This window comes from Argentina silus (genome assembly GCF_951799395.1).
Source record: "Argentina silus genome assembly, chromosome: 16".
NCBI classification, from domain to species: domain Eukaryota; kingdom Metazoa; phylum Chordata; class Actinopteri; order Argentiniformes; family Argentinidae; genus Argentina; species Argentina silus.
Window position 1 is genome coordinate 13,963,576 of NC_139670.1, and position 27,809 is coordinate 13,991,384.

The window sequence follows — 27,809 nt, forward strand, 5'->3', positions numbered from 1 at the left end:
GTCAGTGCGCCGCTCATGCTTCTTTACACCGTCGATAAATGTTACATGCCTAAACCGATATAAGATAGCTTATAGTATCACAAATGTAAAACTTTCTTGCAGCACGTAATATTTGAACTAACAACGCTCAAGATGTGGCGCTTAGGTGCGCTCTGCGCAACTTAAACGCTAGATCTGTCACACTCACAGCCAGCCAGCCAGTCAAATCTCGGCCACTGACTGTCACATCATTGTCTTTGGTAAAGCTCGCAGTTCTTTCTAATAAGCTATGCAAAGTATTTCATGTTATGAAATATCCTTTGCCACATGGCTGCAGACCGTATGTTTCTTTTCATACGATTGCTGAGGAAAGGATTCTGTGTGAAACCATTCTTGACACATCATCGTCTCCAATTCCAAAACACTTCAGTGGTATTCGCTGAAGTTGTATTGTGAGTACTGTATACCTCCAGCTTCGTTTATTATTACATTGCAGTAGCTAATGATCAGAGGACCAAGTGCTTGTTAGTTGGCAAACTAGACAGTATAGCTAGAATATCCAGCCTTAAGGGGCGGCAGGACATGAAGTCAACCAAGCCCCATACTGCGCAGCAGGCATATCACAAAACACGTGATGTTGTTTATTAACCATCCTCCTAGTTAAGGACACTTTTGTCTCACTAATGATCTCTTTGTTCATAAAGCATGACTGCACTGACTGATTTTGAGCCGGTTAAGAAGAAACTGAGGGTTGCTCCCCCCTCACCTGCCAAGAGTCCTGCGCAGCCTTCTTTGTCACTTGTCACAGGTAATATTACAGGCCCCCAAGGAGTTTAAAAAGCCTTTTTCCATTCCAGGTCTCCATCTCATCCATGCAATATAGTAGGCCTTCACACTAACACCATCTCTAATAACATTGGTGATTGAAATTATTTATGACATATATATTATATATATATTATGACACATTTCTTGATGTGTATGTCTGACCACCTCAATACAAGTTCAGTCATGTTATCTTGTGATTCATGTTTCTTCAGAAATGTCAAAAGAGGCGAGTAGTGAGAACATGGAGCGAGAGAGGTAACTGTACTCTACTTGTTGTGTTTACCTTCATGCCCCATTTGATGTTTTTAGTGCAATGACTAAGTTATGCATGAAAACACCCACTCCCTAGCATGACAAAGGTAGCATCTCTCAGCTAATTACCAAACTAAATGGAACCTTTTTCACAGAAAAGAAAATGAAGATAACGAAACGAGGATGGGGCACAGCCCAAAGACTGCGTTGTCGGGGCTGCATGGTGTGAAAACAAAGTCTCTGCATCCGAAAAGCAGTTCTAGCCAACAGAGATTCAGGCGTACACTTGAAGAGAGGCTGGTGAAGCCCAAAAGCACTACAAGCCCCGTCACTGATGTGTCTGGAGCTGTCCAGGAAGTAGAGATGGTGAGTCCAGACAGCTCTGACTGCACGCCACCTCAGTCTCTGAGCACAGAGAGACAGGCCCAGACCTGCCACCACTCTGAGGAAACGGTCCCAACCATAGACATGGAGGAGGAAGAAGAGACCCAGCTCTTGACACAAACAAAAGACGCAGAGGAAGACGAGCCTTTCCCGCAACCCGCCAGAGATTCTGCAGGGAATGGAGACAAGCAAACAGTGACCCAGAGCAATACAGAATTAAACCAGCAAGACATAGGAGGATCCTGCTCAGAATGGTCAAAGCGGTCTGTCAAACGAAATCTCAAAATAACAGACTTCTTCTCTTCAAGAACTCCGTCAAAAACCCCTCCTGCAAGGTATGACAGGCCGAAACTTGGTGCACCACCTCAGGAACAAGATGGAGACAGAGATTCCCCCCCAGCCAATGCCAAGTGGCTTGGAACCCCCATCAGTGAGCTGAAGAGAATGCCCCAGTGTGGCAGACCTCTTCCTGACCTGAGACATGTCCCTGACCGTCACACAGTCACGATAAGGGTGAGAAGAAAGCAGGTTCTTTGAAATTAGTGTTTTAATATGCATGCTAGTAATGTTGTAATCCTTCTTATGTACTCATTTAACTGTTACATTGTAAATGGAGTTGAGTGGTTTGTGTTATTACACAAGTAGACTTAGGAACAGTCCATATTCCCCTTTTTGTAATGTCTAACAACACAAACTGCTCAACTCCATTACTTAACAATTACAAAGCTGTTACAGTACTAATGTACAATGTAGCTGCATGTGAATTCAATTACTAGTGTATTAACAGTATTACCACACAGGTGTAGGAGCAACTCAATGAGCAGTGTTGTGACTTTTCTTCTATACATCTTCACATCGACAGACAGACCTCCTTCAAGATGGCAAAGTTCCCGTTCCCTATCCCACCAGGTTTAGAGATGCCTGGGATGAAGTACATGTGAAATTGCCCTGCTCAGAGAGAAACCTGTTCCCAGTCGCAAATGAGGTAAGGTTCTAATGTGATTTCATGTGTAAATGTAATTCACAAACTAAAAGCCAAGTTTATAAGTGAACTCAGGGCACACCGTAGACCGCTCTCTTTACAGAGAGGAGCTGAGCAGATGTATAATTCTCTTAAATCCAAGAAGGGAGTTGCTTGTGTGAACGTGATTCAAACTATTGCCACATTCTTTGACAAACTGATTCCTGGCTGTACATGATCTGGAGTGAGTTTCCCGTTTCGCAATACCAACATCTCTCGAGTCTCGACTACAGCCTGCCATCGATGCATAATGCCTTCTTGGGATGATCTTAGTGCAAGGTAACTTTCAGGAAGCTCAACCTTAGAGCAGATGATTTTTAATGGTCTGTTGCTACAGGAGGCAGGTGGGGTGCAAAGTCGCTGGGAGTTGATCCAGAAAGCATTGAAAAAGACATTTTCCAGCTCAAATGATTTGAAGGTGAGTTTCAGCGCTGTGTGTTGACTGTTGAGTAACTCTTTACCAAAGGCATTGTTGCATAATTTGTGCTAAGAGAGAATGGCTATGTAGCTGTCCATCAATTTCACCCTTTTATGGGGGGCCCTGCTGTTACAAAAAATGGCCAGAGGATGGCGTCAGGATTCCAGAAGTGAGCTCCTGATCATTTTGCAATTGATGAGATTTTGTGCAGAAATCTGTAGGAAATGACTGTTATTAGATGGAAATCAAGCTATCATGCATACTTAATTGATTACCAATGAGTTCAAAATGTACTCTTTTGGAATGAAATGGGACGTTGAATATTCCATTTCAGAATGCAATATTGAAGTACAATGCCGCTCATGCCAAGAAATGGGACTTCACAGCCATTCAGTTGTTTTGCAATAAGGTAAGCAATCATGTTTACATGTTCCTCAGATACAATTATAAACTTCTCAAAATGAATCCTGAGTGGTCAGATAGTCCATCTGGGCACAAGGATGTATGAAAAACATGTCTGCCCTTTTGGGATTTCGCATGCACGCACGCACGCACGCACGCACGCACGCACACACTGACCGACCTGATCATGTTTTAAGAATCACTGGACTGATCAAGAGTTTAGTGTCCACGATGATAACACTCAGAATGGCCAACAGAAGGTATCATAAACCACAGCGTTGGCCATCTACTCTGGGCTTGGTTCAGACTCAGCAGCACAGATGGCTCATTAGCCAATGATGATATTGTCTTGCAAGTTTGAGGCAGTCACAGTTATCTGCATGTTTGGAGGGACACTGTGTTTGTTTTAGCTACAGTATATCCATATTTAGGTGAAAATAATTACTGTTGTCAGTGCATTTTAGAATTCGGAGACCTGCTGGGAACATTCTGTATCCTGCTTTGAATACACTTTCAATGGCCCATAGTTGTTTGTTTCTTCCCCTAATATGAATCCAGTTCCTGCCAGTTACGAGCAATTCATTTGGCACTGTTTATAGAATAATTCAATGGCTAAAGCTTTCAGCATGTGGATGTGTAGGGGACTGTTTACAGTATTGTATTTATTGTCTCAAGCTCTATAGGGCAGTTTTTCTTTTCTTTTTCAAGCCCAGTGAAGACCTGGGTTCAATTACGGTGACAAGAGCATTTGTTTATTAGCTATGACTCTGTCGCCAGCCTGCACCTGCCCAGTCTCACAGCCCTCATTGAAATTGATTAGCAAGGAAATGTGCAAGGAAAAACCTGTCTTCATTTAAGGTTAGGGTTAGGCCTGCGGTTAGAGGTGAGGTTATGGATAGTGTTTAAATCATGTTTTAGGAGAAACTTTGTTTCGTTATCCTGTTTAGTAGCATGGTCTGTGACGACCCAGTCTGGTGGTCATCCATCCTCTTCTCTCTCATGTTGTGTCTGTTCATTCCTGTCCTGTACTATCCAGTCAAGAAACCTAAAGCTGAACATGGAACACTTGGTTTCTAACAGTCCCCAGAGAAGTTCCATTTAAAAAGACAATCAACGAGTCGACAAGTCAACTTAGAAGATCTACCCTACCTTATTTTGTCAGCTGAGCTCAACAAAAAAACCTGAAAGAGAATGCTGATTAGAGCTGGGCATTGGCAAGGACCTCACGATACGATCCATATCACGAAACATGGGTCACAATAAGATACTATTGAGATGCAATACTCAAAACTCAGGGACACAAGAAAGTAATGGATTTTATGTATAAAAAAATACATTAAAAATGGCAGTAGTGGTAGCAGGTCAACCATGGGGAAAGGGGAGTCAAGAGAAGTAATTTAATCTCCCATCAAAAGGTCACATTTAGTAGCCTGTCAGAAATGAAAATGCCTGACATTACATTGCAGAACATGTATTACTTCATTCGTATTCTGTCAATTGTGAACAGTATGTACTGTATGTCATACATCTGTTTTTGAGTGGATTATTTCCAGTGTTTTACAGTGACAGCAATTCAACATTTTGAAATGCCATATCCCTCCTGTAACAGTAGGATTTTAGCAAACCTGCACCAAAACAGAGATGCACTTTCCACAATGTGGACAATTATTTCATTTATGTCTGACAGTCTAATTTGCTAACCAGATTTGATTTGATATGACTTTTACTTGCCTAGCCAGATATTAATGGGTCAATATATGGCTAAGCCATCTAAATGGAATCATTGAGAAGCACCGCTGGACCCAAGTAGCAAAAGCAGCCATCTGACATATTAAAGTCCCAATGTGAAAAATATGACACAAACTCCCTCTCCCCCCACCCCCCTCACACATGTATGTACAGTAGTCATCATGAGCTATCAACTATTTTTATATCCAACGTTGTACTGTATTGCCAAGGTTTATTGCCAATTGCATAAGGTCTTTAAAATGTTAAGGTGTATATACCATAGAAAATGGAAACACAATTTAGGGCTAGTGTTGGACACTCCCTGTGAGCCCCTAAAATTAAAGTGTCAGCCTGTGGGTCCTGATAAATGTCATCATGGCTAACTCCAGGGCCTAGGCTGGGCTGTATTTATGTTTCATATCACTTTATGAAGATTTTTTAATGCCCCCGCTCCAACCAGTTTCATTCACAACTTGATGGAATAATTGAGCAGCAGTGGTGCTTTAACAGCCCAATTTGCAGAAGGAAGGGGTGAAGGGAGTGTGGCTCAGATGGTGGTTAAAAAATGTGATTTACATGCCCATTTAAAGACAGGCAACTTGTAAATCTAAGTTCTTCTTATTTATATATTTAAGTCCTTTCCCCACCAGCGTAAAGAGGTGGAGTGGAGATGTCAGACTGTGATGAGTTTGAGTGTCAGAAAGAAGGAAGGATGAATGGCAGAGAATGACAGGGGAAAGCACCCTCATTGCATATTCATTTAAGAAGATACACCTAATGAATAGTAGAAAAGCCTGTGACGGACAGCCTACGATTTTTTTTTTTTTTTTTTTTTTCCTTTTCTACCCCACCCCCGTATTTGTGGATGTGAGCGCACAAGTGTTTCATTTTTACACTGTCACATATCCGTAGAGTCAGTCAAGCATCGGTGCTTTATTGTTAAGACTGGAAGGGAATGAGAATAGGAGGAAAGAGGGAGCCGTGGTGGTAAATCTGGACCTGGGATCCTGTTGCCGGCTAGCCCCCTCTTGCTTGATTACTTTGTCGGTTTGATGTGATGTATAGACCTGTTTCAAGTCATACGGCGAATGTTAGTTCAGTTGATTTGATGCACTGTCTGCCGTTGATTTAGAGGCGCTGGGGCTATGCTACCTCAGCTATATCCCATCCGGCCCTGTCAGCCGCCTTCATTCATTATGCCCAAAGGAACAGTTTATGATGTCAACCAGGTCATTACTTATGACAGCGTTTAGTCAGGCCCCCTTTGCCATAATATAAATGTCCCACGCTAAATCGCCAGTCAAGGCTCCTTGTCCAGGGAACACACTGTCCTATCCCTCACACTTGGATATTTGCATCTGTTCCAGGAAGTCCGTTTAATCAGCCTGCATGGCCCCTGCAACCTTGATGAAATTGCACCGTGATTGATCATCCTGACATTTGGCAGCCAATACGGCTATAAATAAGTATATAGTAAATATCTCCTATGATAGAATTACTGCGTCACGGCTGGTTGGTGTGTTGTACTCTTTTTTTTTTTAATCTCACAATATTGTTATAAATGTACTGCAAAGGCAGAAAGTCTGTTTTGATACGTTTCTTATTTCTCTTTGAAAGCCATCCCGTATCTTCAAAATGACATTTTCAGTTGGTCTTCATGGTTTCGACTAGGGAATACTGTGTTGATATATCTGCCTTGTTGGTTTATTGTAACGCTCTATCTCTATGGAGTTATACGGGGGTACTGTAGCTTCTTGAAATATGGTGAAATGTTGTGTGGCTGTTCTTATGCAATACATTAACATCTATATTTCCCATAGTTTCCAATATAAACTGTTTAGATGATGATTTAAGTTCACAAGTAAACCACATGTGAACTCAATTGGCTAATAATGTCACAGCTGAGCTCTTGGAGGCTAACAAACATAACCACAATGTTCTTGTCTGTCTGTCCAAGGTTCTGGAACCAGATGCTGTGGAACATCTGTTTGGTTCTCTCCTGCCAGACATGGTCCAATTAGCACTGAGAGCGTCTGAGCTGTGTACCAAGGTAACTTTATAACCACCACTGCCCATGTAGGCCTAGTAGCCACTGAATCACTGACACACACTGGATTACAACTCTAGGTTGACCCGGAAGGTCGAAACATGACACACAATTTTGAGAACTGACAGAAAAAAAGGGAGGTCAAGGTGTTTGGCTATTGATGGTCTCTTATCAAAGGTTTATGGCCCTATTGGCCATCTGGAGCTGTGGCCAGCCGATGAAGGACAATGCACATCTGCAGCAGGAACTGTCTCATTAGGAGGCATGGAAATCTGTCTGCCAAGCAGCCAATCAGCTGTCAGCTGGTTTTTACACCCCTTTGGGTTTTAAGAGTTGTCCCCAGAGAGGCTCAAAATGAGCACAGACAATCTGCCCCAAACCTCTCTTTAGACAAAAAGTAGTACTGGGTAAGGACTGTTTACAACATGATTTTAGGATATGTTGTAAATGCATGATGTCTATAACTACTGTATTTATCTGGTTTTAATCAGAGTTTTATTCGTGGCTTGTTACATGTTATATTCTACATGTTTTAATGTTAGAACCTCTCTCCTGAAATGAGTATCTGTGAACCTCTCCAAAGTAGAAAGGCTTGGAGTACAAGTAGATTCTTGCCCCCTTATTTGAGCTAACTTGGCAATAATGAGACAGAAAATTGAGCAGCTAGTCCAAGATCGATTGAAATGCCACCTCTGGTCCTCAGAGACTATTGAAATCTATTCCCTGTCTGTGAGGTACTGCTACAGAGATTAATGATGGGCCAAAGCAGAATGGGGTCCCTGCTACATTCCTTCTCTGCCTTCCACAAAATTGAGAATGAGCTCACTGATTTATGCATTGTAAGGAGACACGCTTGACATGCATCCCATTAACCCTAATGCTAACCTTAACCAAACCCTCAACCATAACCTTAAGCAAATTTGGACCAATTTGGAAATTCAACATCTGTTTGCAGGTTGGGCGTGTCTCCTTAATATTTCAGATTTGTATTGCCTCAACAGAAGAACTGACTACCTACCTATATGAAATGTGAAAGTCTGATTCTTCTTCTCTTTGTAATGTGACTCGAATAGCCACTGTTCTTCACAGGACAAAATGTGCATCAATTAGCCTGTTTGTACCAGCACTTTCACTGCAAAATCATATTTTATGCCCCACATAATACGATTTGTGTTAAATCTGTTGCATATTTAGAAAAACACTTATTGTAGATTTGTAGGCCTAATTTACATCAGTTAGATTAATCATCCTCATTCTTGTGAGCATAGATGACCCTTGAATGTAATTATTCTGCCTGATTTGAGAATCCCAGAGTGGGCCTAAATTAGTCCAGTTAATTTAGTTAATGTAATTTAGCTTCTTTGTTTACAGAACGACTAAACTAATTGTTTTGACCTCCCTTAATCACTCCTTGCCTTTTCTTTTTCTCCAGCCGATACCTCTCCTTAAGGCAGAGATGAATCAGTCCATCACCATGTCTCAAGAGCAGATTGCCTGCCTGCTGGCCAATGCCTTCTTCTGTACCTTCCCCCGACGCAACTCCAGGAAGTCAGAGTACTCCAACTACCCTGATATCAACTTCTGCAGGTAGACCACCTTTCCTCTGTAGTCAGGGGCTCAGCTGTTGCAATGAATGGTTCAAATTGTCTAGTCTTCAAATTATCTGCCTCATTGCTGTATACAATATGGCAGTGATTCATATTCTGCTGGAGTGCTTCAGTTTTAAGAATGATTTTGACATAAAATTCCTAAAAAAGGGCAAAAAGGGCCATTTGAATACCTCTGACTAGGCAATGAAGTGTTGCACAAGGGAGAACAGAATATATTTGGAGTTGCACTGCAGTTACAAATATGAGGTGTGGGTATTGTTGGTACAGTAGCATGTCTGGGACACCGAGTGTCATTTCCATAAGGGGGCACTACTGCCTTTGCTTTCCTCACTAATCACTTTATCCCTTATCTCCTCTCAGAGCAGTCAGCCTCTCTCTACAGTCTGTCTGAAAGCAGTCAAACCATCATAGCTGAAGTAACCTCCTAAAGTAGCTGTATACTGGGGCAGTAGGGGTGCATAGACAGGTCACTATCTGTATCTGTGTCTGTTTATGTTCAACCCCTAATATCTGTATGCGGATCATTATTCGGGTAGGCGTAGCTTACTGCAAACTCATATAGACACACCTCCAAATGTAAAAAAGAAATTATGATAATAGACCATTTTCAGTTGCACTAAACATCTTTGCTGAAACATTGTATTATTTCACTATTATTGTATTATCTAATATGGCCACCATAATGAGTATAAATACCTCCGCCTTTGTGTGTTTTGTTTTCTTCTCTATAAAGAAATTAGATTTTGTAAATACGTGTATACTTATGATAACAGCAAGATGGGTTTTACTCAACCTACTTCCAGAGAAGGACAAGCTTTTCGTCCGGTTCTGGAATTCAAGATACATTCCCGAATTTTTGTTACTAATTCTTTACATCAAATTTGTGTTTGATTGTTGACTCTCGCAGTGTCAGAGTGTGCATATCACCTTAGTTGTCAGACAGCATTCTCCTTCTCTTTCGGGACTTCCAGCGGAAGGTGCTAGTGAAAGTTAGGACTTTCGACTTTTTGACTTTCCTCCAACTAATGGGGATGCTTGCAGTGGCCTCGGGGGTGACTCTGCTCAGCCTGCTGTCATTAAGACCACTTCAGGTGTGCTTCAGTGATTTCCGTTTTTCGGTGGAAAGAGGAGCACATCAGCACACTCGAACTCCAGGCGGTTCACCTGGCTCTGAAACCCTTCCTGTCACTTCTCAAAGGGCGAACTGACAGATGTATTTAGATATTATTGTAAATAACTGTATTTTGTACTGCCCACTGCCACCTACCCTTATATTGTTAATGTCATAATATATTGCTATTCCACTTGTACTAAGCTTAACCCTCACCCTAACTGGGGTCCGTATCCTATCTCCTCCCCCACCCCTGACCCTAACCATAACCCTAACTGGGGTTCGTATCCTATCGAAGTCCACTTGTACTTGTGTTAATATTGTGTATTTAGTTAGGGTGTGTTATAGCATTTAGGGCATTTATTGTATGTGTGTAACACTGTTCAGGTCCTGTGTGAACTAAGCATCTCGCTGCTCTGATCGAAGAGTATGTGACAATACTATGTATTAATAGTATTATGTAATACTATGTATTAATAGTATTATGTAATACTATGTAATACAATAGTATGTGTTCACCCACTCAGCCCAGACTGAGAGAAAATGCGCTTTGATGATACAATTTCAGTTGCTAATGTTATAAAATACATTTTAATGAAACAATATCATCCTTCTTGTTATGACTCAGTGGGGTATTTCTCTAACATATCATTAACATTTTATCGAAAAAGTCTGATTTCGTAACTGCATACATCCTATAATAAGCACCGAACACTCTTGACAGAGCATTGCCGCTGTCTAGCAGCAACTTTTGAGAAATTACATGTTGTGGTGGTTGTCTTCAAAGTTGTTTCCGCGGGTCACAAAAAAGCTAAATAAGGATGACATGAGCTTAATTAAATGTAAAAGGCTTTGAAAATAAAATGCTCGGGGTACGCTCAGTGCTCCTGTGACATTTCACAAAGATACGCTAGTCTTCGTGAGATGTCTTAAAAAAAGAACACTAATTTTGTCATGAATCAGTTAGTAGTTAGTTGCAGTTAGTTGCTAATTAGTTGGGATACTATTTTCCAGATTATCTTTTTTTTTCTGGCCTCCATTGATTTAATCACCCTAATTCAGCAATTTTTCAAGGGTAAACACTCCAATAACTTTTGAATAGATTGTGATAGAGACATGCGGTTTGGATCACTGGTTTTCTTCTAGGATTATCTACACAATGAACATTTATACCCATTGGTCAAAAATGCATTTTTGATTGAACACCCTACAATGAAGAACTTGGACATGTTCTAGAGCGATGTTTGAAAAATGAGAAAATAATGCAGTGCGCTGAGAACTAAATACAGTACCAGTCAGAATTTGGCGTAAACAACATGAAAGCATGGATCCATCCTGCCTTGTATCAACGGTTCAGGCTGGTGGTTGTGATGTAATGGTGTGGGGGATATTTTCTTGGCACACTTTGGGCCCCTTAGTACCAATTGAGCATCGTTTAAACGCCACAGCCTACCTGAGTATTGTTGCTGACCATGTCCATCCCTTTATGATCACAGTGTACCCGTCTTCTGATGGCTACTTCCAGCAGGATAACGCGCCATGTCACAAAGCTCAAATCTCTGCTTGCAACAACTTGACTTCTATTTCATTGGAGCCAATATATCTTATTCCATTGTGTCATTTTTTTTATCAATCTGTTCTTCATTGTTCTCCAAACATTACCATGATATTGTTTTAACTAAGCTGTTTCCTTGCTCAAGGAGAGGGGCTTAGTCACATTCCATTTATCACGGATACTGTTTACTTAGAATGGACAAACGGTTGGTTTAACTCTGCTGATCTGCAGTTAACAATTTAGAACCTACGTCTTTTCATCCAATGTGTGATCCACAGAGAAACATATGACCTATGAGAACGCATAGCTTGTCAAATTTCTTGGAATCATCAGTCCAACATCAGTTGAAGTTGCGATTTCCCACCCAAGGCTTGTCCTTGAGAAGATCCGATATCGCAAACACAATTGTCAGTCAGGTTTTCGTCGAGGAGCTTTTACTTCTAATGTCGTCTTTTATAGGATTAAAGTAATGTAATACATTCTCTGTGTAATCTCTTAAAGGCAACTGAAGCAGCGGTCTTGCTTTGACAGATCACTGCTCTGTAGTCCACCCATCTATGTCAGCCCCATAGTGTTATTACCTAAATGGAGGAGGGAACAAGATTAACATTGACTCAGATGGCTGCTCTGACAATGGATGAGAACAGTGGTTGTGTGCTGAAAAGTGTGACTACCTTTACCATCAGTATTTCATTCAGCTGTTTGGCTTTTCTATGCTCTTTCTTTGCTTTTCTATGAAAGTCAGTCCTCCATTCTGATATGAGAATGAAAGTAGACATAAGCATTTGTGGTGAGACATTTCAGTCACAAAAACACCAAGGCAACCAAAGCCAACATATACTCAATAACCCACAAACAAAGTTAACAAATATACTCAAAATCATCCCCATCACATAAAGTGGAGCAAACAGTAATTGGCCACCTCCACTGGTTTTTGGGGATAGTAGGGAATGCTTCAAAGTTTGAGCTCCACCATGCTGTTACAACTTGGAGCTGAGGCTACCCTTCAATACCCTGAATGAGGAGTCAATTTCTCATGTATTTTGGCATCACAACACAAGTGTGAGAGGCCTCCAATTTTCTAGATTGTAAGGAAAGTCCAGCAATACCCGCAAGGAAGGGATCTTTCGCAATACAGAGAGTTAACTAGGCGATCCCAAGGTTTCCCAGGCAGGACAAGAGATGCTACAGGATTTTTTTTATAATTTCAGCCACTACTTCTAAAATTAGTACTCACTAGCTAAGGAAATGGGTCTCAGAAATAGCCAGAGATATTGTCAAGAAATTGGCTTGATTGGACACCACCCTACTTTTTCGCCTTGAATTGAGGACTGTGTGGTCTAATGAGATAAGAAATGGATTAACATTATATCATGGACCATACAGTCAAAACTTAAGCCAAAATTTGAGCTCCAAGTTGCAATAACTTGTTTTTGGTGTGAAACCAAGGAGCCCATTCTTAAGAGTGCCATTTTGGCACAGCCTCTGGCTCCTCTTTAGGGAAATGTAACTGCAGCTTTCTTAGATCCTAAAGCAAACATCCTTTTAACTCAATGAGTAAATTAAGCTGTGATTTTGTTAATAGTCTAGTCAGGGGGGTGATTTTTGTCTTTTAAAAAGTTTTTGTTTGATTAAGTTTTCACAAGCCAGCATTTTCTCTTTAAAGTGCATTTGGCCGAAAAATGTGGTATACGTTTCTGGATACTCGGCTAATAAGAGAGGTCTTTGTAATGAAACAGCACTCTACAACTCTGCTATGTTACATCATTACCCTCTCAACATCTTTGATGGACTGTTGGCATTATATAATTATTATGTATTAATTCCCTATTCCCAAAAGACCGTATTGAAAGTATTGAAAGTATTACTGAAAGCCTGCTCTCACCAACAGCTAGCTTGCTCATGTCAAAGACAGGTTGCCCCCTGGGCTACATGACGCAAGATTGTTTCTACCGGCTACAATGACAGAAAAGAAAAACGAAAGCAGGAATCGACTTAAATGAATGAGTTTTTATTCCCCTGAAGGGCTCTCAGTCAGTGCATCAAGCCTTGTGTCATTATTTCATTTTTTCCCTCTCATGATTTTTTTTTTTTTTTTTTTTTTAACGTCTCTCTTGATTGTAATGGAATGCAGGGTGGGGGGAGGGAGGGAGGGAGGAGGAGGCGGCGGCAAGAGGAGAGAGTTCAATAGAATTGGCTTGATGGTGATGGTGGCCTTAATGCTTGGACCATAGTCAAATACCCGACAGCACCTCACTTGCTGCAGCTTTTGTTGTGCTCAGGAGATGGCATTCTGCTTCCTGAGGTCCTTTGCTCCTTAAAAGGGTCATGGGGCCTTGTTAATGCATCCCTGGGGAGGGAGCCCTGTTTTATTCCCTGCTCCCTTTTGTGTGAGTGCTGTGAAGTGGCACATGAGTGTGACTTTGTGATGGGAGGGCCTCGGGCAACTCCATTGTTGTAACGATGAGGGACTCTTACATAACTGGGCGAGTGAAAGGGAAGCTGAACGAGAGATGAACTAATTTATATCAAAAGTTGAAGCTTGACTGAACTCACATGGCCAAAGTTGAGGCCTTGTGTGGCTCTGCAGTGCTTGTTCCACTGGGTTCCTTTTCTACAGTTCTTCCCCTTAGTTATTTCATCAAAGAAGTGGCATTGTTAGTGGTCACATGATGTCAAGGCTTTATTTGGAAAAGGAAAGCACTGTGTCTTATTTGTTATAACAAATGCATGTGTTAATATTACAGAATGAAACCTTTATTTTAATTTTCACATTTTCCTGTTTCTTTAGAAAGACCCACTCCAACACTAACATTTCCCTTAAATCCCTCCAGGTTGTTTGAGGGGGGCTCCAAAGAGAAGATGGAGAAACTCAAAACACTTCTGTCCTATTTCAGAAGTGTTACTGAGCAGAGTAAGTTTTAACATGACCATATCAATGATATTCTATGATATCAACTATATTACTCTTCTAACTATGCAGTCTTTTAAATGAACGTATATGAATGGCATCCCTATTCCAGGGTCTCTTTGTGATGTACAGTATGCCACCTGTGTGAATAATGTACTGATCTTTCTTTTTCCTGTTAGGACCAACTGGACTTGTAACATTCACAAGACAAAGTCTGGATAATCCTCCAAATTGGAAAAAGTAAGTTACTGCAACTTTTTGCCTGTCATGTTCAGACATTTGAATGTGATCATGTGAAACTGTTACTTATCAGATGTTATTGCTATGCTGCAAATCACATCTCATAAATCCAATCATCACTGTCTTGTCAAATCCAATAATTCATATTGTCCTAATTGGATCACGGTCAATCATTTAAAAGGGCGATTCATTAATGTGTGTGTATGTTTCGATTGTTACAGCTCTCAGACTCACCTCACCAAGCTCCACATAACATGTGAAGGAACCATTGAGGACCAGGGCTATGGCATGCTTCAGGTAACAACATAATAAGCAGCACAGCGTCCTTGCATTTCAAATGAAGGTATCTAATGAAGTAATGTACTTGCGCAACAAATAGTTTGTCAACAGAGGTACATCTTCTCAAAATGACAGTTCAACACAACACGAGGCAAAAAAGCACGCTATAGCATGCTCCAGGTAAGAGAAAATGTTTGGGAGTGTAGACAGTTATGTGACCATATACTGCACAGTCTATACACAGAGAGAGGATGATTGTGTATTTCAGCTTCAACAGATCGTTGGAGCGTATCTTAACATTCCACGATCGCATTCTAAAGCAAGACATCTTGCTAGCTAAAGGAGATCTCTATTTGAAAGGTGCTGGTCCTCCCTGTTGTATCGGGGGGGCTCCCTGCTTTTTTTGTTTTTACTCTGATAGTCAATCACAGAGACACCGCACACACACACGTTCTCCGGTCTGTCGGCCAGAATGCTTACTGCTGCTGAACAGGCCTTGGAGGAAGCGTGTGACATGACTGCGAGAGTGTGTGTGCTGGGACTGGGGTCGAGGCACCCCTGTCCCCTGCCGCTCCCCCTTCTCTCTGCGCTGACCGCGTTGCGTTGGCTTTGTCAGGACGGACCCCCTCTCCCTTTCACCTTTTGTTTGCCTCTGGTTGCCACGGGCTGACAGCTGATGTGCACACATGACCAGCTCCAGGGCACCCTGCAGCCGGAGTGATGGACGCTCTGGTGAGGTGGGGCGCTCTGACAGCCTGTCAAAGCACACTTAGGAGGGCTGCCTGACTGTCCCAGAGTTGAGTGACCAGTTCAGTGAGATCAGCAGGCAGACTGCCACTCGGCTGCCGCCAACTGTTTGGCCGGGGTGAGACGCATTGGCCTGGGCTGTCTGCAGGCCAATGAGCCAAAACTGACAGTCCTGAAAATGGTGGATTATACGTTCCAAGCAGCTGACAAACCAATCTGTATTCTTGTCTGTGTTGTCTAGGTGCAACGAATCTCGTCCTTGTTTTGTTTTGAATAGTAAACAAACACTAGTTAATAAGCAAAGTAAATTGGCAACTGGCAGCTTCATTATGCCCGCCACAGAACTTTTTCCTAATTTGTGAAAAGAACTTAAATTGACAAAACGTCAAAGAAAAAGAAAGGGACGTCACAGCTGAAACGCTCTCGAGACTACTCTCCCTCACTTAACAGCGGTTCATGGCTGGACTGAGTGTCACTGTGGAGTGCAGGACTGCTCTGTTTTGATGTCTGCTCCTGGCAGCAGCTCCACACTAAGTGCCGCTCCCAGGGAGAGGTGGTTTTGGCGTGGGGGACAGATGTCAGAGTAACACCAGCACCCCTGGCCACCGGCCCAATCAGACCCAGAGAACGGTCATGGCTTCTGTCAGAACAGGGAAAAGGAGTCTGACGTTTTTTTATAAAGTGTTGCAGCGTTCTTTTCTTTCTTTTTTTTCTCCTCCACATCCAGGACACACTTTCTGAGTCACTTAAAAAAAAAAAAAAAAAGGGAGCAGGGACATATTTAAGTGATTTTTACTTTGCTTGACATTGATTAACTGTTTTGTTTTTCTCAGTTATTAGCAACCACTCTAGACCTTGAAATGCCAGATTTGCATTGTAGACACCAGTACACAATTGATGTCACAGGTACACAAAGACTTCTTCTTCAAAGAGATTCTGTTCTCTCAGCTGTCCATCATTTGTTTTGTTCTGCAGGTGGACTTTGCCAACAGGCTGGTGGGAGGAGGGGTCATAGGGTCAGGTCTGGTTCAAGAGGAAATCCGCTTCCTCATTAACCCTGAGCTCATCGTCTCTCGCCTCTTCACTGAAGCCCTGGCCCACAACGAGTGCCTGATCATCACAGGTCAGCCCCTAACTTCACCTCTACCCTACACACACACACACGTACACACACACACACACACACACACACACACACACACACACACACACACACGCACACGCACACACGCACGCACACACACGCACACACACACGCACACACACACACACACAGGGGCCACTGTTTACAACTAGTCAAGTCATTACAAACAGACACACACACACATACACACAGATGACAGAGAAACAGACTGAACGCCTGGCGTCACTCACAGCAGGGGAATCTAAATGACAGAACCCTTCAATCCAACTAATCATATCCTTGCACAGCAAGAGCCCAGAAAATGACTGTGGCAATCACTACCTGTACTTTGACTGTGCCTCTCACCCTCTCCCCTTCCTGCCCTCTGATTGGCTCCATCAGTCACTAGTTGATTGGGTGTTCTCCGTTCTTGATTGCTGTGTGGTGTGTGGTGTGTGGTGTTGTGTGTGGTGTTGTGTGTGTGTGTGTGTGTGTGTGTGTGTGTGTGTGTGTGTGTGTGTGTAATTACTGCCCAGGTACTCATTGTAAACAGTGGCCCCAACAAAGAAAGCTGTGTTTACAGTACAGTAGCTGCAGTTCAGTAAACTACCCGTGAGGTTAAAGATAACCCTGATTTATTTTAAATGGTCCGAAATTATGTTTTTGGATCTGCACTGACTATTCTTAATATTTACAGTACATCCTTATTATTGACCCATCAAAATGTATCAAAGTATAAATACACATTTTCCAAAGAGACGTATAGGAATTATATAATACATATAGTACTTTCTCTCTGAACACCCATGACTATGTTTGCTGAGCCGGTTGCTGGGGTGCTTTAATCAATACTGCGTAGGTTTTTACAGTTGAGTAACTGTAAAGTGAGGCTTCTCCTCTCAGATAGATCTCTGCACTTTTGATAAGGGGGTCATGTCTGAATGCATTTGATAACTGAAGTGAATTGAAAAGCTGCATGCAAGGACAAAGGTACCACGCTCTCTGCCTAGCGATCGTTGAGATGCATTTTAGCCCAGGGCACTGGCTCGGCCCGGCAAAACTCATTTCTCCCTGCTTAAGCAAGCGTTAAGATGAAATAAGTAAGTCACATGGGAATAGTATGATCAAAAAGGTAGATTTTGTTTGGCAAAGGGTAGATTTCAGCTTCACTTTGATTCCCGTTTCTCTCAGTGAGTCCTGTTCATCTCAGTTTGTTGGGATTTTGCTGTGATTTGTAATTTCCCATTTTTAGCTATTGCCTATTTGGATGATTTCCATGTTGGCTACTCCAATATACAATCTGACCCCAGCATTGTCTGTATTCGTATTGTATTTATTGTCTGTATCTGCCAGCATTTCACTTGGAAGGTAGAGGACTGGGTCACCCTTATTGAACATTTCTCAAAATACTGTATTGGCTTTAAAATTAGCCACTACCAAAATGTTCTAACCATTGCAGATGGATTGTGTTGCTCATGAGAGATCTTAGCCTGTCCAACAAGTGAGAATGAATCACTCTGAGGAGAGGAGTGCTCTGTGGTGGCTGTGGTGATTGGTGAGTTGAGAAGAGAGGGAATTCTGCCTACGCTGGTACGCGCTGTGAAGGCTCTACTTTATCATCCCACCCTCAGCCCACAATCAGCCTACACACACACATAAACACACAGTCTGCCAACTCACACACAGATACCCCCTCCCACCTTCCCTCCCATACTCACAAACACGTGTACAGACATAGCCTTATACTTTGTACAACAGTCCCATACACTCGTAAGTCCCTTTTTTAAATTAGATTTTGTATTGACAAGAAATCCTTTATAAGCATGCATAAAGTACATAAACATACACTGCACTTCGGTCAGTTCTATGTCCAGGCCATTGAAATGAATGGTGGGGGGATGTTCCGGGAACCCAGGCACCGGGAGGTCCGCAGCTCCGCCCACCTAATCAGCATTCAAAGCCCTCCGCCAGGGCACGTCCGTGAGAGGAGTCACCTTCAGGATCCCCTCCAGCTCCCTCTTTCTGTCTCTCCTCCACTTAAACTACTTAACTTTATTATACAGGCCCAGAATTAATTACAGCAGGAAGACCTGCCTAAGACCCACTCGGCTAATGGACTCTTCCATTCCATCATCTTTATTAAACCCTTCCACCGGTATTTGCTGTCCCTCCATTTTAAAAGTCCCAAGTCTCAGTTGTATCTTTGCCGGGGTGGTAAATCATATTCCCCCGTGATACGTCTTGACATGGGGGGTGGGGGAAGGGGCTAATGGATCTTACCGCCCCCATTGAAATTTGCGAAAGTGCCCAGGCATAATTGAATTTCCCTTGATTGCTCCATGTCTGGCTGCCATCAGGGCGGTCACAAGTATAAATAGGATCAAGGGGAAAGCAGATGATTCACCGATGCAATCCTGACCAGGAAACATGACGCAAACGGCTGGCTGGCTGGCTGGCTGGCTGGCTAGCAGGCAGGAGATGGTGGACTTTTAATACTCACTCTGTAAAACCTGCCTTGTCTTTAGATACATACTGTAGGGTTGGTGCTATGCCAGCTTTTCAGCGCTTCACAGAATGTATCCCTGCAGTATATACAGTGCCCTCCTTAAGTATTGGAAAGAGGAAGCATTTTGTCTTCTTTTAACTCTATACTCTAACAGTTTGGATTTCAAATCAAACAATTACTATGCGGTCAAAGTAGAGATTCACAGCTTTAATTTAATGTTTTTTTCTTCTTTCAGATTGGTTTCACAAATTCATAATGGCTTTCCTGACTTTCATTGACATCTCTTTGGTCCTCATGTTGCAGACACCAATAGCAGGCTCCAAAGGCAAACGCAAAGCCTAGAATGAATACTAGACATTGAGAGCTCTCTTATGACTGCACAAATTATGTGACAGAACACACCTGAGGAACCAGAAATACCTGTCAAGCCAATTGTCCCATCACTTTTGGGTACCCTGAAATAGGACTATGCATAAACAGTGTTGTAATGGTGAAACCAATGCTTCACTGTCCCATTACTTACATTTTTGTTTTTAGAAATAGCTAGGACAAACAAGTTGGCTGGTGTCTCTGTTTATTTTGACACAAAAGGCTTATTGACTTTCTGACATTAAGACTGTGACAATAACCTCTCGAGGGAAATCTTCTCCATGTGTCTAGTTTTTCCTTGAAAACATGCAGATGAGATGCGCCTCTGACCTTTCCATCTCCCTCCAGTGACTAGCCCTCAGCAAATTCTAGACTGCATCAGTCAGTGCAAAACAATGAATGGTTTGGTCAGGCATATTTACACATGAAAGCTGAGGTGAATGAATGGCCTACCCCTAATCATGAAGATCAGTCCATGAAGATCAGTCCATGAAGATCAGTCCATCTACCGAATGAGAACTTGGTCCTCCTTTTACAAGAGAATGCTCCATCTCTATTTTATTTCCTTCTTGTCTTTCTTTCTTCCTTCCTTCCCTCCATGGACGTTAGCCTATTTCAGACACGCAATTTCAGTACTCCTATGGAATTATTCAGAGAGTCCACTTGTGAAGGTCAGAAGTATCTGCATCCTGAAGACAAGGAAACTGTTATCTCAGCAAGCTGCCAATAAAATCTATTAGAAGACCTCTATTATTGGAGCTTGTCCAGATGTTAGCATTTCCTTTTACGATTTGGAGATGCCTTTCAGTGTCCTGCTGCAGGGGCCATCCGCTAGACTTCTTAAGCTCTTAGTGCCTTGGCAGTCTCTCTAACTACATATATTTTATTGCCTACTTTATCGTCAAGCGATACTATCAATTGTGGTGCTGGATAATGTCTGACTGTTGGAATCCATTTGACTGGAAGAGAATATGGAAACATTACGAGACTTCATATCAATTTCTTTTCACCAAGATTATTTGAAAAGAGAATTGATATTTAACTGTCTTTACGTAGCAGGTCATAAGCCTAAAATAACCATATTTTATTAACTTAAAAGCCCTTTTATGTAGCCTATTTCACTTGAGGCAGCCAGAATGTCTTTCAATGATATTGAAGTATGTCTCTGGCTCCAAGGTGCACTTTGCATAAATAATTTTCCTACAGATCAATTGTTTGACCTGTTAAAGTAGATTGCACGTATAGTAGCACTAGAGCAAGCAATGCGTCAATGTCTCACGAGGCAGTGATTGTGTATGTTCTTTAAAAGGGCCCAAGATGATTATAAGTGACGTCCCTGTCAAATGGAGCATGCACTAGAGGCTTCCTCCCCTAGGAGAAGAGCACTCATGCCCACTGACCAGGGCCCTGCGCTGCTAATCAGCTCGTTTATTCAGCATGCCGCGTGGAGGGCCACCGCAGGTACTAATAAGCCCTAATGAATGGGAAGTTAATTTGTGGCCTCGTTTGTTTCAATGTGCTCTCTCCCCCCCGCCCCCCCCCCCCCCCCCCCCACCGTCCATGTCCCTGTCCCCCACCGTCCATGTCCCTGTCCCCCCCGTCCCCCCCCCCGTCCCCATCCCCATCCCCATCTCGACTGTGTTCCCTGTGGGCTGGGCTGTTGCTAGCTCTCACATCTTTCCAGGGGGGTAATAACTTGACCTTCCTGTTGTTGGGAGACAGCTGCTCCTGTTTCATCAGTTCACGTGGAATAATTACTAAAAGAGATCAGCTGTAAAAAAATAAATAAATAAAAAAGCAACATTTTTTAAAAAGCACACAAAAAATACACTGCTCTGACGGTGTATCAGTTGTATCATCTCTTTTTCACCTTTATCTGTCACTGATGCAGTCATTCTGTAATTGATGCTTAATTTCCTACTTATTCAGCGAGCGTGTCAGAGTGTTTAGATGCTCTGCTGTCTAACATACATTTTCTTTAGTTGTTGACATTGGTCTTCAATTATGGACAAGAATCTTATTTTAAGTTGTCTGTTACCAGCTGGGTTCTGACTTGATTCTGTTCTTTTGGATCCCCAGGTACCGAGCAGTACAGTAAATACACTGGTTATTCAGAGAGTTATAAATGGAATGGCAGCCACGAGGACAAGACTCCAAGGTCCAGTACTATGGCAGCATTTTACACAATATTGATCGCCCAATTAGCGAGAGGATAATCAATGAACAAGTATAATGAATTACTTCCATTAAATGCACCTGTGCCTGTCATCCAATTTAGAGACAACTGGCAGAGAAAGTGCACTGAGATTGTGGCGATTGATGCTCTGAGGTTCAAGACATTCCGCGAACAATTCCGCCCTGACAAAACGAACCGAGAACTGAATAAGGTGAGTGTTGTGTGTGGTAGGATGTTTGGAGAAGATCTGGAACCAAAAGTACCAATTGCTTCTGTTTTGAAGCTCTAGTCATGATGTAACCAATTTGCAACTTACAAAAGGACCAAAGGTTGTTTCAGGGATTCTCTGGTTATAGCCGGAATGCAGCTTTAATTATTGGTCCATTGTAGACACAAATATGAACATTTTGTATTATTTATGACAGTGGAAGTAAGGAGGGGGACACAGTCTACCGCTGCTCTTTGATGTTCTGCTTTGATCTTGCCTAGTTGAATGTCTCTGTAGTCACTGCACCGCAACAGGCCGTATGCCTCACATAATTATATGCATCACTGGAAACTTTAATTGGCATTTAAGTTTAAATTAGGCTCGTGCACATGTAATAGCTTTAGTGTCGTGCCATTGCATACAATCAGAAAACGCAATCTCATAATGGCTGCCAAGTGTAAACTGACATGAATTGACTAACAATTGACATTCCTGGGTAAACGTTTGGCTTTGACAAGCCTTATGAGCATGCAGCATGCGATCTAGTATGGGGACATACACTCACTGAACACTTTATTAGGAACACTATACTAATACTCTCAAAACTGCCTAAATTCTTCGTGGCATTGACTCCACAAGATGTTGGAAACTTTCCTTTGAGATTCTGGTCCGTGATGACATGATTGCATCACGCAATTCCTGCAGGTTTTTCAGGTGCACTTTCAAGCTGTGAATCTCCCGTTCTACCACATCCCAAAGGTGTTCTATTGGATTCAGATCCGGTGACTGGGAAGGCCACTGAAGAACACTGAATTCATTGTCATGTTCATGGAACCAGTTGAAGAATAGGCATACAGACTTTTCCAGATGTGTATAACAATTCAAAGATAGTTGTGGGTACATTTCATTGAAATAATTCAGGACACAGGTTTCATACTCTCTGATCGAAATTCACAATACAAAATCAAGACGTTGGGGTTGTCAAGTATCACTTCAGAAAGCATGGAAAAAGCTGACAGCTCTGACAGGTGTGTGAAAAATGCCCTAACATGGAGATCAATCCTGTTCGGGAGATAGTTTAGCTAAACTGTCACATCTGCCCTTTATCCAAGGGGATTTATGACTGGTCAGGGGGAGGATGGGTACTTACCATTCATTTTCACTCTATCCGCTTCATTTCCTAGGCGAAAATTAATGTCCAGCGCCCCTTCAAATCCATCATTTAATTTCTGAGGTCCTTAAAATTGATGTCAGATGACTTACAACCCACCTGTCATTTTTTTTCTAGATCAAAAACAAGCCCTCACAAACCCTTGTTTATGAACAGACAAAGCCTCATACTGTAGGTGTAATTGGCAATTATAACAGTAATGCCTCAAATGTAAGCAAACTAATATGTGCAAAGTTGTCAAATGATAGTGTTAAAAATGTATGGTTAGTCAGGGCCAACCGGATCTCCCTAGGCTTTTACGGGTGCATGTGTTGAATAATGTGGTAAGCATTGGCCTGCAGGCAAATTAAATTACATTTCTGTGTTATATTCCATTTTCATGTGAATGTATGGGACACAGGCCTCATTATTATGAATTGTACCAGTGATCTGGAACTACAGTGATACAAGCCCTGGAGGCAAATGAGAATGCTTCCGGCTTTAGTCACCAAATGACATGTCATTTCCCACTTACTGGAACCCTGCCCTGCCCTGCCCTGCTATTGCTTATGATATGTCATAATGTCACTCCATGACATGTCTCATTTCAGCATTGGTAGGAAAAAACTCAGCTTTGTTTCTCTTTGGTAATTGTGTGCTATTAGACTTACTTCCCTTGTCTAGGATCATATGAGAAATGTTTGCCTGCTTTGTAACTCTTTCACTCTTGCATTGTGTACTGTACTGTCTCTTTTCTGACTCTCTCTCTCCCTGTCTCTGAAATTGTCTTTATCACTGTCTCTCCGTCTTCTCTCTCTCTCTTTTACTCTCTCTATCTCTCTCTGTTTCCCCTCAGGCCTACTGTGGCTTCGCTCGCCCTGGGGAGAGGAGCCAGGATCTCTCTGCTGTGGCCACAGGGAACTGGGGCTGTGGGGTTTTTGGGGGAGACGCCAGGCTAAAAGGTAAGCTTGGAGAGAGACATTCAAAATGGTTGGTGTATGGAATGAAAAAATGCACCTGCTATAGTGTTCACTGACATCCTTCTCTGGTGTTGAGTAGTGGTCCATGTGGACTATGCTGAACATAACAGCATGAATCTCAGTTGGAAAGCAGCAGAGCCTCAACAGAGCAGTGTGGCCTCTCATTACTCTTGCTGGGAATACGTTCATTTACTTAAGGCCTATTTGTCCACCTTCCTTATTATTGATCAACTGACAACGTTAATATTTTCCATTAATACCTGAATTGATCGCCGGTCCAAGTCCATCAATCCGTTATGGACCTCTGTCACACTGTGAATGGGCAGAGAGGCTCAGGAGTGCTTCCACACAAGCGTACCGCGACTCAGGCTCAGCTTGTAATGCTTCTAGGCTAATACAGCGGCTGAAACTGCTGAAATGTGTGTTTTTCTTTGTCTCTCTTCCTTTTCTACACTGTTATCTCTTCCCACGTGCCCATAGGAGCCATATAGCAGCGGGGTCCATCCCTGCATATTTACATGCATGCTAGAGTTGACTAATTAGCGGCCAGTCAGGGCCCTGTATACATTCAACTTGCAGAGTTACCCACTGTCTTCTTAATGACATGCCTCGGGGGAACCGGCTCTTAATGCCACCGTCGTTCTCCTCTATTTACCTGCCACCGCTTGAAAATCTCCCCATACTTGAAAGATTGATGACAATATGAGAGAAAAGGCAAAAACTCCAGGAAAAAGTCTCTACTATCTTCAGCCAACGGTGTGCAGATGTTTATTCAGCCTTGCTCGTTAATGGGCCTCTGTCTTCAGCCCCTGGCTTCATTAATCAGCAGACTTATTTCCAGGCTTGTTAAATATTCAGAAGTCTTCTGGGGCCAGACCTTCCCCTTCTCACTCTGTGTGACTGCAGCCTGAGTCCTCAGTGGGGGTGGAAGCTGTCCCCTGTCTCCGGGATTATTTATCTTTCACACACTAATGTGATTGGTGTCATTCACAGCCTAGTCTTGATGTATGACAGACACAGGGACATCAGTCAATAATACCACTGTCAATGGACCTTTTTAAATGATTGGCTGAAATGCTTTGGAACTTCTTTTTTGTTTCTTAACTCACTAACTGACAAAGAATTCCGGAACACTCGCCACCTATAGTGCCAAGTGTTTTATGTGGTATTTGCCTAGCAACAATACTTTGATTGGCTACAAAATGAAGCATCATCATTTATGCATTTTTGGTGAATAAAGTCACCCTTGGCACTCTAGAACGTTGACAATATGGGTGACTTTATTCACCCTCAGCACTAAATGAGTTAATGAGATGTTTGCAGTAGGTGAACTCATGATATGGGCCTAAAGGAAGAATCAAAAGAAAGCTTATGTTAATATCAGGGGATGCTGGTGGAGGTAGAAATCAGAGGACGGGCTCATTGTAATGAATGGAATGGAATGGGGAGTGGTATCAAATATATATAAATATTGATACCATTCCTTATTCCATTCCATGCATTACAATGAGCTCATCCTCCGATTTCTTCATATATTTGTACTACAAAGATTAGTTTTGTCGATTGGTACTGCTATTGATGATGCTTTTGAGAGCTGCATGTCAACAGTGTTGTTCTTGGTGTTGTGTTGAGTGTTAAGTGCTCTGGTTACAGGGTGAATGTGAGTCCTGGTTCTGGTTATTGGACTTTGAAGCTATGGTTATCCTGGTTGTGTTGTATCCCTAAAGTGAGCATTGGTCCTGTAGCGACAGTTTGTCTCTCTCTCTCTCTCTTTCTCTCTCTTTCTCTCTCTCTCTCTTTCTCTCTTTCTCTGATGCAAAGATGAGATTTAAATGATTGTCTCCTTGCAATGCTTTTGTGGATGGTTGAGTCTCCTCCTAAGATGATGGCATGGCAGAACCATTTAGTCTCCTGACTCTCAACTCTCATCTAGTCATGTGCAGAGAAGCGCTCTTTGTCTCTCCCACCCACCCCCTGGAGAGGTGCAGTAACATGCTCTGGGCTTCTGTTCCCGTAGCTCTGCTCCAGATGCTGGCAGCTGCCGAGGCGGGCCGAGACGTGGCCTATTTCACCTTTGGTGACAGCAGGCTCATGAGAGATGTCCACGCCATGCACTCTTTCCTCACGCGGAGACACGTCAGCGTCGGTAAGACACATCGCCCTCTCCCTGCCTGGCCGGCTCCTATGACGTTCAAGACTGTAATGCATTTGAAGATTTGACACATTTTGTGAGCTTCCTCTTGATTGTGGAATTTAGATTTTATAATGATTTTACATGGTTAACTCCGAGCTCTTTAAGATACTCCACTCATAGAAGTATAATAACACAGATTGCATATAATCTTTGTGGCTCCACTGGGCTTGTGTCAGATAGTTTTGGTGCTTTGGTGACTGAGTGGCCAGCTGACGTAGTGTCATGGTTTCCCCCCGTAGGGGAAGTGTATGGCCTCCTGAGGCAGTACCACCGCTCTGTGGTTGAGAGCTGCCTCACCCGGCACCCTGACGTCAGCCTCTACTCCTTCATTTACGAGCAGGTCGGCTCCCCCGGCTCCTCCTCCACACCCTGATTCAGCGACAGTGGCTCGGCCAGACAGACCGTCCCCACAGAGCGCCATTAAGGTCAGGTGGCCAATGAGTCACCGTGCCTCCCTCGCCTTCCGAAGAGAACAGCTACAGCACTAAAACACTTGCTCTGCCATTCTATCGAGATTTATTTTTCTATGAACTTTGGTTTAACAATTGCTTATGTATCAAATGCCATTTCCTCCATTTGGGGTCGCAAATAGAAATTAATGAATCACACAAATCATATCAGAGGACAAAAACAAAAAAAGGTACATGACAAGTCGTAGTGTAACTCATGTGATATAGCATTCTAGTGAAAGTTTGTCTAATTTTGCTGCTGGTAATACTGAAATGGATTGCGCTTCAATACAATGCAATTGTGTTTTTAATGGTGAAGCAAAGGTTGCCATCCATCTCCTGAGTGTGTCATGTTTTCCTTTTTTACACCCACACATATCCAGCTTAATTGAATTGGTTGTCAGATTCCCGTAAAAGGAAAAAATGAATAGAGCAGGCCTTTAGAAGCTTGGAGCGATCTCAGAAAAGAGGTTTGACGTTAGTTAGACTCTGCACTAGACATAAGCTTATGTTGAGAATCAAAGCTGAAATGTGTGTCATGACGTTTTTTTTTTTTTTGCTTTTACTTAGCTATGATAATCAAGGCCTTAAACACGTTTTGAATACTGTAATGATAATTTGCTGTTGCTATATTTTGAAAATAGTGTGGAAAATGTAATGAGTAAAGATTGGTGTGTGCTTAATTGCATCCTGTCCTTTTATGGAATGATCAACTCAACAGTGTTTCAGTGTGGATCTGCGTCATGGAGGGTATTTTGGAAAAAGTTTTTTTTGCGTGCGATTACCTCAACATCTACTGAAAGTAAGAATTGTTGATCTTTGTCTGATTCTCATTCATTCTTTACAACATGTAACTAGATTTATATGAATGTTATATTCCTTTTTGCAATATGATCTTAGGCATCATTCAAAGGGTTTTCACCTCCCATACATTAATTATTCAAAGACAATTTGAATCGTGCAGGATGTAATAAATACATACCTCAACAGTCTCATCTGAATGAGTGATGGTTCTTCGTCCAGTGGACATTATAGGTTGATTGAGTCCCAGACAGCACAGCTCTGCCTTTCCGTTCATCCCTTCAGAACTACTGGCTTGCCCTTTAACTCATGGTTTAATAAGGTCATACCTTTTATATAAA

General features: G+C 42.4%; 1 protein-coding gene across 2 annotated transcripts; it reads left to right on the forward strand.

Moving 5' to 3' along the window:
• LOC310817359 (poly(ADP-ribose) glycohydrolase) lies at positions 1-27,659 on the forward strand. 2 transcript variants are annotated; one of them, XM_083687907.1, is made up of 18 exons: positions 1-431; positions 684-787; positions 1,020-1,062; positions 1,215-1,956; positions 2,306-2,428; positions 2,802-2,882; positions 3,217-3,291; positions 6,970-7,062; positions 8,492-8,646; positions 14,170-14,249; positions 14,426-14,486; positions 14,708-14,783; positions 16,488-16,635; positions 21,590-21,668; positions 21,789-21,897; positions 23,901-24,006; positions 26,042-26,170; positions 26,458-27,659. In XM_083687907.1, exons 1-18 carry the CDS (start codon positions 307-309, stop codon positions 26,589-26,591), a joined length of 2,463 nt encoding a protein of 820 aa, XP_083544033.1. In that variant the 5' UTR covers positions 1-306; the 3' UTR covers positions 26,592-27,659. The 2 variants fall into 2 exon arrangements, with proteins under 2 accessions (XP_083544033.1, XP_083544034.1); XM_083687908.1 differs by lacking the exons at positions 2,802-2,882; positions 3,217-3,291.
• The last annotated feature ends 150 nt before the right edge of the window (positions 27,660-27,809 follow it).

What these genes read in the sequence shown, in the direction of transcription:
- LOC310817359 (XM_083687907.1), top strand. Translation starts at nt 307, where the DNA reads ATGGCTGCAGACCGTATGTTTCTTTTCATACGATTGCTGAGGAAAGGA. An exon ending in AATCCTCCAAATTGGAAAAA is followed by an intron (nt 14,487 to 14,707) that starts GTAAGTTACTGC and finishes CGATTGTTACAG; the next exon opens with CTCTCAGACTCACCTCACCA. An exon ending in AGGGCTATGGCATGCTTCAG is followed by an intron (nt 14,784 to 16,487) that starts GTAACAACATAA and finishes TTTGTTCTGCAG; the next exon opens with GTGGACTTTGCCAACAGGCT.